Genomic DNA, 13,568 nt, shown 5'->3' on the forward strand with positions numbered 1-13,568 from the left:
GGCCGGGCACTTTCCGGGGGCCTTAATATTAGGGCATTCAGCCCTATCGTGTCCTTCCTCGGTGCAATGGCCGCATGTGGCGCTTCTCGCCGAACAATTCTTTGCCATGTGGCCGTATAAGTGACACCTTGTGCACTTGACGACGCCACAAAAGTCTTTGGTTGGGAAGGATTCCCATCCCATATATATGCGCCCGTCATTGATGAGCGCTTCCCTCACCTTTGCCGGGACTGATATCACCATGTGACATTTTCCGATTCTGGGGCCTGCCCTGTGGCTCAGTTTAACATGGCGGTATGCCTCCGAGGGGAGACCCGTGACCTCTTGAGTGTTGGCCTTAATGGCTTCCTTAAGGTCGTCTTCCGTCGTCTTGACCGGCACGTTGAATACAATTATCCGCGGGAGCCTTTTTCCTGCGATTTCAGCCCGGAGACCGGCCTCCTTTAGACCAGGAGCGGCGGCCAGTCGTTTGGCCTCTTCCTCGGTTCTGGGGTGAATGATTACCCCACCTCCACGTACCATTCTCAAGCCCGTTATTTGGACTTTTAGTTCCGCGGGCACGATGGCTTTCTTGACGACTTCTTTAGTGGCCGGAGACTCCATTCCTTCTTGTGTAGGAAAAAAGAACACGCCGGGCCTTGCGGCGGTTGTTGGTGGCACAATTGGCCATTCCGGAGAAGTCTGTCTGACCGGCTTGGCGCCTTTTCGAGTGACGTTGCTCCAAGAATACTTGGTTCCTTCACTGACTGCGTCACCAGTGGCAGCGGCAACCGCGTTTATGTAGGAGGCACGATCTTCCAGTATGGCTTTGCTGGATTCAAGCTTGATTGCGAGAGACCAAGTCTCCGCGACGACTGCCTCCAGTTCCATTGTTATCGCCTTAATTGTCGATGCGGGGATATTTCCGTCGCCGGTGAGTAATTCTTTCACTCTTTGGATTGCTTGAGCAACCTTAGTAGCCCCGTTTTGTGAGTCCGTAACATCCGAGTCGGCTATCCTATCCCCGGGAGGGGCAACGCTCTTTGGATTCTTGGCGTTTGGCCTCGGGGCTTCCTCGGAGTCCTGTGGTATTTCCTCAGCCAGGGAACGTCTTTCCTTCCTGACCTTTTTGACCTTCTTGTTGGCCTTGGTGGCTGCCGCCTCTTCCTTCTCTTTTCTTTCTGTGGCCGCTTGGCGTTCGGATGCTTTGGCTTTCACGGCAGCTTCCGCTAGGATTTTTTCCGCTTTCAGATCCGCAGCCTTTCGAGCAAGGATTTTCGCCTTTGTGGCAGCCTCCGCCCTAGTTCTCACCGTTTCCTTTTCGGATTTGGTGGTGTCAAGCACTGCATCTGTGTCAGAGTCCTCGGAGGAGGGGTCGGATTGCGTATTGTACCAGTCCTCGGGAACTATTGGCTTATCCCCTCCCGGGGGCGGATCGACTGCAGGTTTTCCCATGCCGTTGCTTTTCTTGTGGAGTTGCTGTGGAGAAGCTTATTATATAATATATATATATAAGATTAGTGGCATAAGTAAATGACTAAAGTAAAAGAAAAAGTAAAAAAAAAAAAAATTTTTAAAATTAAAAAAAAAAATTATATATTTTTCAAATTATTGAAAAAAATATTTAAAGAAAAAAAAAAAATGTTATTTAAAAAAAATATTAAAAAACCATTTAAAAAATCCTTTTTTAGAATTATAAAAAAAAAATTAAAAAATATTTCTAAAAAATATATATAAAATATATATTCTTTATTAAAGAAACTAGGTAAATGATAATATTCAATTCAATAAAATAATCTAAATTAAATTTAAACTTAAAATATATATGCAAGTAATATTATTAATAAAAAAGTCCCTCGAAGTTTTCGATTTGCTCCAGTAGTTTCGAGAAACTTCTAGAAGGATTTGCAGTTAAGTGTAATTGCTATGCGGATTTCGAAATTCGATTCTTCCAGATCATTCGAGAAAGTTCTGGAAATCGTTCAAATCAAAACATGAATAATTTGCACGTGTTCGGGGAATGGTACAATACAAATTATGGTTTTTTGGAGCTAGAATCGGTTGGTCTGAACCGAATTTCTTCGGACAAACACCAAAACGTTGAGGGCACATACGCCTGTATCCCACAAACAATTTATCACTATAGCTTAAAGGGGGCCTTCACAATGTCACAAATAGCACAAAAAAGACAAAAAAAATGGTTTTTCACTCGATTCACGAAGAACCTTGAGATTTTCCCAAAACTTTCCGACGACTTCGAATGCAAGGGGGCTCCCGTCGACGCCTGGGAGCAAAAACCGACTCTTCTGAAACACTTTCTCGCGACACTTTATCAAAAAACTAACATTCAAAAAGATTTTCCGGCTTTACGGCTTTCCGGAGGAATCTCTCGGAAAAGTTTTGTATCACCAGGTTGACATTCATGAGCCAAAACAGAGAAACCTTTTTTTTTTCAAAATCGGATGACTTTTCGATTTTTAAAGCACAAAAGACCCGGGAGCTACACGATGTACGTCTTACTCGAGAGTTTGTGGCAAAGCCAGTCATCTAATTGGAACAGTACTATTTGCAAACTATCGCCGCATTTTGCAAGATATCGGATATTTTTTGGAAGACGCACGAATAAAGTGTCCCACTATGAACAGCATACGTACAACTTACATGTAACCATTCAAAAGTCCATCGGTCAATAAATAGTAGATCATAATTGATTGGTAATGTCACTCGATTATAACTTTCCGGCCTGTTAGTATCTCAGTCTTTGTATCGCTCCGCACAGTATCTATTCTATCGAGACGCGGACCTCGGAACAGTATCAAAGTATTGGAACATACTATTGTACCGACTGCTGCAATGAAAACTTGCTTCTCCATCCATCGGAGAAACCACTAAATCTCAGCTTCTAATCTCTCCTCTTGACGACTCTCCATCTCTTCTGCTGGTCAATTTACCACAGCGGTCTCGCGCCTTCACAACAATACCGCTAAATATTTTTATTTGTCGTCTAGTACTATTAGTACTATAACTAGCATTATAGTACCCGTATAGTTTAAATATGACGTATTTTGACTTAAATATTATAATATCAATACTATCGACCGAAAGTACTTAATGGAATTTGAATTTAAATTCTAATGGATTTAAATATTATATTTCTACTTTAAATTGTAAATCACTGTAAATTTACATAACTAATACAAAAATACGATTGAAATAGAATTGCTTATAAATATGTACATTATTCATGTGACCAAGTTTATTTTATTTAATAAAGATTAAAGTGAATGTTAGATATTGATAGGTATTTTATAATATTTAAATAAAACAAATGAAAATTATTTGTTTTATTGCTGATAAAAATGAAAAAACAATTTTATGAATAAAACGTTTAACTTACATAATATGCAAAATTATACTGTTTTATTAATGTAGATATAAATTATTTCAAACGTGTTTCACTTTATATTGAAAAATATCTTCAAAACAACATTATTTATTTTAAACATTTTGTCACTGTATAATATTATTATCATGTTTTTTGACAATACATTGTATTGCTTTTATAAAATAAATATTAAATGATAATATGAACAAAATACTTAGGTTTCTACAATATTTCATTAATGTATGTGACATTGAAGGACAACATTATTTTAAAAAATAAATTTACATATTTCCTTTTAAAAATAATTTCACCGTCTACAGATGATTCAATAGTAAAAAAATAGTGAAAGCTTTTAATGGTTGTAATAATTTCTGCCTAAATCCTTCTGACTTTATATAATCTCATGAGCACATTTAATTTAGTGCTAATCTGATCTGAAAACCAACAATTAAACCAATTAACATGAACTACATAATGACGACGCATCTGTATAAACCGTTGTTTGCAAATTCACTTGTGAAATTATGCTATAACCGTGACAATACGTGCGTTAGTGACTGTAAACCGAGCTTGTGGGACTTTTTCTGCTCACCATCAACACAAGGTTAGTGCCCGGAGTTCCAGAGTTCAACATAGCCATCTGAAGAAAACATTACTGTCTACTTAAATATTTGCCAACGATGGCCAAGCGGCTTACGCGTCGGCTTATAATGTCGTGGGTTCCAGGTTCGAATCTTGGGTCTCGTAAATATATATCTTGTTTTGAATTTGAGTTTGCAATATGGACCAAATAGATTGAGCAAGTGGCTGACATTCATTTAACCTCTACTCTGTGGACGTCAACATAATTTTATTATAATCGGACATTATGGTCAAAAAAAAAATATAGTTTAATAACTGTATATTATTTGTTACCAATTTGATAACTATGAGCCTCCACAGATTGAATACATTTTAGTTTTTGCAATAATTTTTATTATTTTTAAGTATTTTTTATGTTATTACAATTATTATATTTATATGTATCGATTAAGTTCATATAAATTAAATATTTTACATAATACGATTAATAATAAAAATCGAGAAAAATTTTATGAACATATTTTAGATTTATATCGTTGTACAGTTTTTAAAAACATAAAAAGTATATTGCTTTCAGAGACGTAATAAATTTTGCGAATGCCAAAATTAATCATAATGCTTTACGGGACAAAGTGATTTTTCATAATGGCGAAATTTTCCAATTTCCCGCATAAATTTAAGAACAAAAATACATTAAAGATTCTGCAAAACGCTCGCCTGGGCAGTTCCGCACAAAGCCTTTTCCAAAATTCAAGCCGTGGATTTAATTTAAAAATGTAATTGAACCTCTTCGGCTTACCTGGCATTCGTACGTTCCATTGTCTCTCTTCTGAACGTATTTTATCTGAAGGGTCCAGTCGTCTGAACTCTCTCCGTGAAGGATCTAAAAACACAAAGAAGATAATGCCTTTATTGTCAATTAAGTTGTTTGATATTGAACTGCTTAAAGAAATAACGCGAAATTTTAAATCGTTCAATAGTAGGTCGTGTCACCACTCGACAACAAAATCTTATAATCTGTATTTTTTCATCTTACTTTTAATGTTACCTTTTTAATTATTTTCTTCCTTCTTATGTTTTCAAACTCAATGTTTAGGGGAAGCACAAATTTATATTTTTGCTAATAGCTATTCAAATGCAAATAACACGTTAATTACAAAATCAATTAAAAATGCCCGTAGCCATTGTGTACGTGCCCCACTATTAAATATAAATGTATATAAATTATATATTCTTCATCTAACAGCTATATTATAATGTTCTACAAGAATAATTAATTTTTGTATTGCTATATAACTATTTTTCATAATTATTTTGATAAACTTGCATTCAAGGAAGACAAAATTAGCCTTAAAATTAACTTCACAAAGATTAAATAGGTAAATGACAATATCCTTTAAAGTCAAAAAACCTATACAATCACTTAAAAATATAACCATTTGGAAAGACTCGTTCGAGAAACCCAACTAGTTTACATTCATGAGTTACATTGTCACCACCATGATGTGGAAACAAAAATTAGGAGACCTATAAAAATAGTCAAGAAGTGCTACTTTGATATTCGTCAATCTTTATATGGATCAGAATATTGGGCCATCATCATAAAGTCTGGAAACAGTCCTCTGATTTTCAAACAAAATAAAGATCTTGAGAGACAGAAAATTTTTGAGTAAAGAATCAATAAGAGTTGTAGCGCCATATCTCACAACTACAAAATTTACTTGTAATTTTGGGAACCCAATATTCTAACTAAAGCATAAAAATTTCTCGATTAAATTGAGATAATTATATTCATGGAATTGACCTGGACCGACTAGTCTGGAAAGTTCTTGATGTTAGGGGACATACCCAAGCTGTTGCATGACGAAAGATGATTAATATAAATCTACACTATTTATAATACAAAGAAAGTTTTTATAAATTTTAAAACGGTAATGGTAGGTAAATTATCTTTTTTTTATTAGGTTACTCACATTGACATTATATATATAAATTTAATATGAAACTGTGAATGGCGGGTTCTAAAAATGCATACTTTAAAATCTAAAAACTAGGTTAACATTATTGTAAATAAAACCTCCACCATATGAATGCAAATATGATTCATTAGAATCAAACGTTCATTTCAAAATTTTCATTTTTTTTTTTTAAATATTATACCTATTTATAAAAAAAATATTCTACTTTATCCAAGAAATTTGCCAAAAAATATTTGTATTATTTAAAAAATCCTATAGATTAAAACAATAGTTAACCAGTATTCATTCTAAAAGTTATGTTAATATAACCTCTACTTCATAAAAGTTTATTTTAATATGATTCGCTTTGGCGTGAATAATAAAATTATACTTAAAAAAATATTGCATAGAAAACAATTTTAAAAAGAAAACAGCGAAAAGTCTCAAGACATTAAACCTACGAGGGTGGGTCAATAAGTCCTTAGAAAAGCCGACAGGTGGCGCGACTAATACTGCAAACGGTTTGTTTTCATGCAGCGGCACTACCGATTCAGTATGCTGCGAAGTTTCAATCAGATTGGTCGGGTTGTTGTGTGTTTCTCGTACATTTAAAAAAAAAATTTGCTTGTGGAAAATGGAAAAATGGAAAATGGAGAAAATTGAGCTTAGAGTTGTTATTAAACATTTTAATATAAAAGGGTTAACAGCAAAGGAAATAAAAAATGAGTTGGATTTAGTTCACGGCATATCTGCTCCTTCACTTGCAACTATTTATAACTGGTTAAATGAATTTCAACGTGGTCGTACATCAACAAAGGATGAACCACGCTCAGGACGTCCTGTAGAGGTGACTACACCAGAAATGATCAATAAAATCCACGATATGGTGTTAAGTGACCGAAGATTAAAGTTGAGTGAGATAATTGAGGTTACAGGGATCTCAAAAGGTAGCGTCATTTCTATTTTACATGACAAATTGGGCATGAAAAATATTTCTGCAAGATGGGTGCCGCGTTTGCTCACAGTCGACAATAAACGCAGTAGGGTGGTGGCCTCTAAAGCCCTGTTGTCGCTCATGCAACGCAATCCGGATGAATTTTTTCGTCGCTTTGTGACTGTAGATGAAACATGGATACACCACTATACTCCCGAGACGAAAGAACAGTCAAAGCAGTGGATTGCGAAGGCAAACCATGTCCAAAGAAGGCGAAACCCGTAAATTCAGCTGGTAAGGTTATGGCTACTGTATTTTGGGATGCACGTGAAATTATTTTCGTTGACTATTTGGAAAAAGGAAAAACAATAACAGGGGATTATTATGCATCTTTATTGGACCAGCTAAAAAAGAAAATTGAAGAAAAACGGCCTCATTTAAACAGGAAAAAAATCCTCTTTCATCAGGACAATGCCCGTGTTCACACATGTTTACGATCAATGGCTAAAATTGAAGAATTGAAGTTTGAATTGGTCGACCACCCACCGTATTCGCCAGATTTAGCCCCCAGTGACTTTTTCCTTTTCCCAAACTTAAAAAAATGGCTAAGTGGACAACGTTTTTTTTTCAAATGAAGAAGTCATCGATCGGACAAATGTTTATTTTGAGGACCTTCCGAAAAATTATTTTTCTGACGGTTTAAAAAAAATTGAGAAACGTCTAACCAAGTGTATTGAGCTCCAAGGAAATTATGTTGAGAAATAAAAAAAAAATACAAAAATAAAACCTGTTTTAATGCTTTTTTCTAAGGAATTATTGACCCACCCTCGTATATCTAAGGATTTGTAATGAGTGGCGTACATTATCCGCGAATAAAAGATCATATTGGACATTCGTTTCAGTTATTTACTAAACAATTGAAAGTTGAACGTGAACGAGCTATCTAGAGTTCAGAGCCAGCGATGCAAAAAGTAATCGCTCGATCCCCTTAAGTGAAGTCACTGAATATAAAATTGCACAGCAAATTATTCGAGTTAAAGACTCAAGAAAGTGCACCGTGCTAGGGAGTGAAAAATATCAAACAAGAGTTTCAACGCTATATTTACAGCACCGATACTAAAAAAATATTTATATAGGTAAATAATTGAATAACATGCTTTTAATATCTTATATATTATACAAAATAAGAGAATCTTCTATATATTATTATCCTACAGCTTTGCCCGTTTTTGCGAGCGATTGTGTGCTTTATTCGTTATGTCCGATGGGTTCAAACGTCAAACACACTAATTGATTGTTCGAAATTCAAATAAGTCATATAGAGTGTGAAAGGAAGGGTTTTCCAAATTTAAGTTATCTTGCGATATAATATTGAAGTTTCTCTAAAGCTTTACGGCACGATTCGTCACTTTATTGACAATATGGGAATTTATTTTTTCACAATGTTTGCAACACTCGAACCAACTAAACAAAGATGGCCGCTTTAAATTTAAAATGCGTTTTAACCGATATATACAATCAATTTTTACAAACTAATCCTAATAAGATTAATCGATAAACATATTAGAACTGATTAATTTAAATTTTTATGAATTAAGTTCTTTGTTTAAGTTAAGTTTCTACACCTCTGACGGAAATCAAGTCTTTTGACACTATAAATTTATTACGCTATGTATACTAACATACGGTATTTCAATTGACTCACCACATATTTACTTATCAGATGCATTCAAGTGACTATTAGTTGAAGTGAGCACAATTTTATTAAACTTAACACAGTCACAAAAAAATCACTTTTAAAAACTAGGTACCATCGGTCATTTGTTGTTTATGTAAAAAACGACAGGTGATATTATTTACGTCTCATAATGATTTAAAAATCCCCAACACTATATAATAACTCACATTTATAACAAGCACCCATAGATAACTATAAATATTCAAATAAACAATAACATTTATACGAATTCCGATTAATACTGATCATTTAATTGAAACGCGGGCGTACGACATATCGGCGTTTTACGATACCAAGGAAAATTTTAAAATATGTCACTTTTTTTTTTTTTTTTGTAAGGCTGTTGAATCAATTTTTTTTTGAACCAATGAAACTTATATACATTTAATTAGCTCATTATAACCCAAAAATATTTAAAAGGTATCAACCAGTGTTGCCAACTAACATTTACAAAGTTCAGTAGATTTTTTGATTTTTTCTTCAAAATACCATTGATTGACAAAAATGTATGAAATTCAACGATTGTGTTTGGTAAAAAAAATCATGTAAAAAGTGACTTTTGTTCATCATAAATATCATAATTTCTTCTTTTCCTGACAAAAATTTCAGTAGACCTACTGAAATTTCAGTAGACATGGCAACACTCGATCAACCCAGTGTTGCCAAGTCAAAATTTAAAAATTCAGTAGATGGACATGGCGACACTGGCTATGCGATCAATCTATGCGATCAACCTATGCGATCAGCCCAGTGTTGCCAAGTCAAAATTTAAAAATTCAGTAGATAGACATGGCAACACTGACTATGCGATCAATCCAGTGTTGCCAAGTCAAAATTTAAAATTTTAATAGATTTTGACAAAAAAATTCAGTAGATTTCATAAAATATCAGTAGATTTTGAAAAATGTGTTTTATTAGATATGATTTAAAACTAATAAGAATAACAATAACTAATAATATTAATTTATTGTAAGCAATGATGATATTAATGGGTAAAATGGCGCTCTTGGGTAGAGTTACAATGCTTTTTATGTCAATTTAAAAGTGTATAACATCAAAAAAGGTCATGCGTAAATCATTTCAAGTTTATTATTAAAAGAATCATCAGTTAATTTTCAATTATGGAGAAACACAAATATTAGTAGATTTCTTGAATTTCGAAAAAAAATCAAAAATTCAGTATATTGGCAAAAAATATCAGTTGATCTACTGAAATTTCAGTAGACATGGCAATACTGGGTCAACCATAGAATATTATTTCAAAATTTGATAAAGTAACATTTTTTTTGTGGCTGTTAAATGATAATGTTTTAAACCAATGAAACTTATATACATTCAATTGTCTCATATGACCCAAAAATATTTAAAAGGTATTCAACAATAATTGGTGTTATACATATTACTTAAATCATCAACCAAAATCAATCTACTGCTGGATAAAGGCCTCCCTAGCCTAATTCTATTCCTTTCTGTCATTTGAATTCCTGTATTTATCAAAATCGGTGATATTATATTTATCCTCATATTTATATCGTCATCATAATCATCATTTTAAACCAATCCACTGCTAGATAAAGGCCTTCCTACCCTGATTCTACTCCTTTCTGTCAACTTTTATCAACTAGGATCAATCCACTGCTGGATGAAGGGTTCCGCAACCTGATTTTACCACTAGCAGTTTAACGAATTTGTGATACTATACCTATTTATATCATCCTTATTAACATCGACCTGAACCAATCCACTGCTGGATAAAGGCCTCCCTAGCCTGATTCTATTACTTTCTGCATTTTAATTGCTGTATTTATCAAAATCGGTGATATTATATTTATCTACATATTCATATTGTCATTATCATCATCGACCTGAACCAATCCACTGCTGGATAAAGGCCTACCTAGCCTGATTCTACTCCTTTCTGTCTTTTGAATTGCTGTATTTATCAAAATCAGTAAAATTATATTTATCTACATATTCATATCGGTATCATCATCAACTAGGATCAATCCACTGCTGGATGAAGGGTTCTTGCAACTTGATTCTACCACTAGCAGTTTAACGAATTTGTGATACTATAACTATTTATATCATCCTTATCAACATCGACCTGAACCAATCCACTGCTGGATAAAGGCCTCCCTAGCCTGATTCTATTCCTTTCTGCATTTTAATTGCTGTATTTATCAAAATCGGTGATATTATATTTATCTACATATTCATATTGTCATTATCATCATCGACCTGAACCAATTCACTGCTGGATAAAGGCCTACCTAGCCTGATTCTACTCCTTTCTGTCTTTTGAATTGCTGTATTTATCAAAATCAGTAAAATTATATTTATCTACATATTCATATCGGTATCATCATCAACTAGGATCAATCCACTGCTGGATGAAGGGCTTCCTAGTCTGATTCTATTCCTTTCTGTGATTTGAATTGCTGTTTTTATCAAAATCGGTGATATTATATTTATCTACATATTGATATCGTCATTGTCACCATTGACCTGATCCAATCCACTGCTAGATAAAGGCCTTCTTACCCATATTCTACTCTTTTCTGTCATTTGAATTGCTGTATTTATCAAAATTGGTGATATTATATTTATTTACATACTCATATCGTTATCATCATCATCATCAACTAGGATCAATCCACTGCTGGATGAAGGATTTCGCAACCTCATTCTACTACTATCAGCGAAATCTTAAACTGTCTGACGTGAATAAAAAACCCATCCCGAAGAGAAAACTATGGCGCCATCTATGCATACTTCACAATTATATTAAAATCCAACACCGCCAATCTGTCTGCAAGACCTAGCGAGACAGATTGGCGAGAGCCAGCTGGCTCAGCTAGTATAAATAAATATCAAGGGTACAGGAGAAGAACATATTGTTATGTCAGATGAATGTCAAATTGAGATATCGTTGAATCAAAACTTTAAATTCAATGGACTCTATAAGGCATCGGTTTTTGTCTGACATTGCTTATAGAGCCCATTTGTTTATCTGGTGTTTCACAGGGGGAGACTTGGTTTATGATTTACTATCATGAGTGTCAAGTTTAACATGAATGTAGACCATAGACAAAACATGCTTTTGCGCTGAATAAAATGGACATTTATTGTTTTTAGACTGTATGATAATTTTCGATGCTCTATAATGCTATGACTTTTATTAGTAAATGTTATTGCTGACATTATTATTAAACATACTTATATACAGCTTATGTATCATTCGTAAGCTCTAAATATTTAATAATCGATCATTCTACCTTTGATGATGTATTATGATTATTATAAAGCCAAGTCTAATATTTACCATTAAATTGTAATATATCATAAACTTTCTTGAGTTTGATTGAAATATACTTATAATAAGTGACGAATAAAATACCATAATATGTGGGTTCATGTGTATGTAATTGTAAATATTACGTTTTAATTTTGTTACCTACCGAAAATTATACTATATACGTAAATTATAATTATATAATTATACGATATTGAAAAATAAATTTCATAGAAGTCAATGAAGATCATTAAAAAAATGCAAAACTGTGTATGAAATTTAAAAATAAAATTATAAAATCTTATGTGTCAAATTATGTATGTTCATTTTAAAATCTTGTAAATAATTCTCTTAAAATATCAAAGAAGTTGACGTGTTGTATATATTACCGTTTATGTGTCGCTTGATTTCAAAATCAGCCAAGTCCTTAATAGATGAATATGAGAAAAACAGCTGTTCGTTTTCTCAAATACACAGTCACAAGGGTGAAAGTTCATATTATTTCAAGTATAGAATATTTAAAATTAATAATTTCCACATTTTGATAATACATAAATATTAAAAAGCAGTAGTTCTTCAGCAATTCACAAAAAAGTCAAAAATACCTTAAGGTAGACTTGGCTGATTTTAAAATGTAGCGACATATATAATACTGATTTAAATAAATGGACATGTATTGTTTTGATTCTAAAAGTCACTTTATTATTTTTAAAGTAGGTTTTATTTAATACCTATTGTTACTACAGTAAACATAATATATATAATCTTAGATTTATATATCTTCTAGTGTGTACCTATCTTTCTTTAATTTACTCTCTTCAAAATCTGGGGTTTGAAACGAAACATTATTGCAACGATTAAAATACAATAATACTGACTACAGTTGAAACGATGTTACGCTGAATTATATCGTGATTAAATTAACCAACCCTGCAATACTTAGTATAAAATTCGCGCTGCTCCTGTACGTCGCGAGTAGAATGCATTGTTACTATTTGTAGTTGAGCCCCAGTACTTGCATTTCATGTATAAAGTGAATTCTTTACTATGTAAAGCTAGCGAACAATGGACATAAAAGACTGGTAGATTGCTGCATACTCGATGCTACAAGGTGAAAGACGACACATTTTTTATATTGTACGAGTATGTACTAAAATTGCCACTTGAGATTTTCTCACAAACTACAATATTATAATATTTAATATTTAATATATTTTTTCACACCTACACTGTCCATTCTTATTTTTTATCTCGTACTAAATTTTGACATATGTTTATCGTTTGACGAGTGCTTTATATTTTTACACAAACTTGAAAAATCTTGATTTAGATCAGTGGTCTCCAAACCCAATAAGGATGTGAGCTACTTTATAAAATTGAAATCGTCTGGTAAGCTACTTATACATATTGTATTCCTTCTTTATATTTTTTTTTATCATCGTATTTTATCGAATCACACAATATAATAGTTTTATATTAGGTAATTAAAATAAATAAGGACATCTGACTTCCAATAAAACGTAAAATGCGTACTATAATTATTTATTTATAAGCAAAATAATAATGAAAAATAATAATAGAGCTAAAGTAAAAATAATTAGTGAAAAGAGCGGCATTCACTTTCTTCCACATTTTTTTCAATTCTCGGTGAGTACCTTGTCACTCCTATCAGAATGCAATTATCAAGATGTACGTAC

At 33.0% G+C, this 13,568-nt stretch overlaps 1 protein-coding gene across 4 annotated transcripts in view; it reads right to left on the minus strand.

The window, feature by feature from the left end:
• LOC147074539 (neurotrimin-like) overlaps window positions 1-13,568 on the minus strand; it is a 101,582-nt gene that overhangs the window by 30,444 nt on the left and 57,570 nt on the right. For all 4 annotated transcript variants that reach the window (XM_085943479.1, XM_085943478.1, XM_085943477.1 and 1 more), the window contains one exon: window positions 4,746-4,829. In XM_085943479.1, coding sequence (XP_085799605.1) covers window positions 4,746-4,829 — 84 coding nt within the window. The remainder of the gene's footprint in view (window positions 1-4,745; window positions 4,830-13,568) is intronic.

Source organism: Rhyacophila brunnea, unplaced genomic scaffold (genome assembly GCF_057557595.1).
Source record: "Rhyacophila brunnea isolate RB1 unplaced genomic scaffold, BYU_Rbru_1.0 scaffold_16, whole genome shotgun sequence".
In the NCBI taxonomy this organism is placed as follows: domain Eukaryota; kingdom Metazoa; phylum Arthropoda; class Insecta; order Trichoptera; family Rhyacophilidae; genus Rhyacophila; species Rhyacophila brunnea.